This window comes from Papilio polytes, unplaced genomic scaffold (genome assembly GCF_000836215.1).
Source record: "Papilio polytes unplaced genomic scaffold, Ppol_1.0 DF823923.1, whole genome shotgun sequence".
In the NCBI taxonomy this organism is placed as follows: domain Eukaryota; kingdom Metazoa; phylum Arthropoda; class Insecta; order Lepidoptera; family Papilionidae; genus Papilio; species Papilio polytes.
In genome coordinates this window covers 3,482,441-3,484,634 of record NW_013525281.1, presented here as the reverse complement: position 1 = coordinate 3,484,634, position 2,194 = coordinate 3,482,441, and the positions used below count along the sequence as shown (strand labels likewise).

Genomic DNA, 2,194 nt, shown 5'->3' with positions numbered 1-2,194 from the left:
CACTAGTGGGTAGATTCGAATACCTCTAGTGCGCGGGGCCTGCGGAGAGGTGTGCACGAAAGAGTCGTGTCGTTTCATAAGTGGGAGTTCAAAGGTCATCGGAAGTGGTCGCTTGTCCGATATCGCGACAAACACGACAGGCGTGTCAATTTTGGTTAAAGAACGGGGTCGTTGGAATTACGGTTTCGCGTTTGGAACAATTACAGTGTCCACGGGTACATCTGCAGGCAGATGCTTGCGCCTATAGACTTGACTGACTATACTTGACACGATTGACACCGAAGGAAACTAGCCACCTACAGGCGGTGAAACGGGCATCGAGCTAGTGAGTACCATTATACTCGTATCATTCATTACCTCCTAGTTTACAATATTAAGCCCACCTGTGCAAGCATAGTCTAAGGGGAGATTGTGCCGTAGTAATACTTAATATTTGCATTAACAATTTATTACAATAATTCCGCATTCATGCTAAACCGAAATAAATTTTACGAGGCACATCGTGTCCACTTTTGGATATGGCATAGTTGATCACAGATGTAAATAAATGCTGTACCACTAGATGTGTCTTATTGAACTGTCCACATCAATCTATTAGATTGATAGCTGACGACCAACGTCTTTGTCATGACGAAATGAAAGTTAACGTATTTAATAAGCAAAGGTTTCGAATTCGCCATTTAAGGATGTATTTGAACATTGCTGTTTATAGAATTGACGTGTTCTATAAAATTGGTCTTGAATATATGGTATATTTAACAGAAAACAAATGTTCTTAAATTCGGTTCTGGACAAATTTCATTACTTTAACATAGTCATTAACGTAATTTTTTTTTTCGTAATAAAATTAAATAGTTTTGTGATGATAATCTAAGTATAGTTAAATTTATCACATTATGTGTAATAGTGATTTTTTTACTGTGTCCTTTCCAGTGGATTATACATCCACGTAATTAACAGCAACTGGATGTGGCGCTCGCCGATAAAGATCTCTTTAACGTTCCGTATTACCATCTTTTATATTATTACAATTTAATTACCTATTCTCTGGACCAGAACGATCAATAAATATGTGAAAAGAATTACCGAATTTCGATAAACATTGGACGCTGATAACCAAATTATCGGAAAATTATAAAAATCTTCTTGGGTGGCTGTTGTAGCGATCGACAATTTAAAATAAAATGTCCGACCATGTTCTAATTGTGGCCGTAATATAAACATTTAATTTAAATATCCTCCTTTTAAATAAAATTACAAAAATTAAAACCAACTTAACTACTTATTTCAAATCAAAGGCTGTTTTAAGATAATAAACTAAATAGCTACTAAGAGATGTGACTGTGATTAATAAACAGGGTAATTAGCCTAAAAATGACAATAAATCGAAATAAAAAATTAGTCCGATTCATAATCATAAATAAAAAAATAAACAATCCTATGCCATTCGAGAATCGTAAAGTATCCGTCATATAATAGTCACTACTTTGTACAGTCCTCTAAAATTGCATTTATAATTTTATTAACGAATCGTAACTATTTTATTTCCGGGATAAAAATTAGCCTATGTGTTCTACATCCAGACTATGCTATACATCTGTGCCGAAGTTTATGGAGATCCGTTCAGCTGTTTAGGCTACAAACTCTAACAAACATCCATCTAAACTGTCGCATTTATAATATCAGTAAGATTTTATCCGTTACATTGTGTTAATTGTGAGCTGACCTGCAGGTACGTGCTGCCCTCGTCCCTGTAGAGAGCGAAGGGCACGTCGTTGTCCACCAGGTCTCTGAGGGCGAGCCAGCCCGATGGCGACAGATACTGCGCGCTGGTCACCGCGCACACAGCATCCTCCACGTCTGCCATAAATGTAAATACCAATATAAATAACTAATATACTTGCTTGTAGATTTCTGTTATTACGTAGATTACTACTAAGTTCTTCCTTCAAATTTATCCTGTAAAGGTTGAAAATAGGGACGAACGTAATCTACACTTATTTACTAATGTTATAAAGAGGAAAGATTTGTATTTTTGTATTTTGTATGTAGTCAAACAACTCAAAAGCTACTAGGCGGATTTCAAGAATTGTTTCACCATTAAAAAGCTACGTTATCAGTGAGTAACATAGGCTAGGCCATATAATTTTTTTATAATTTAATTTCAAGCGGACAAATAAGTAATAAATAAAGA

General features: G+C 35.6%; 1 protein-coding gene across 2 annotated transcripts in view; it reads right to left on the bottom strand.

Moving 5' to 3' along the window:
• The window catches only part of LOC106102550, a 47,085-nt gene that overhangs the window by 6,523 nt on the left and 38,368 nt on the right, over nucleotides 1-2,194 (bottom strand). Inside the window, exon 3 of one of the 2 annotated variants that reach the window (XM_013282067.1) lies at nucleotides 1,727-1,860. The exons of the other annotated variant lie outside the window; for it this stretch is intronic. Coding sequence (XP_013137521.1) covers nucleotides 1,727-1,860 — 134 coding nt within the window. The remainder of the gene's footprint in view (nucleotides 1-1,726; nucleotides 1,861-2,194) is intronic. 2 annotated transcript variants of the gene reach the window in all.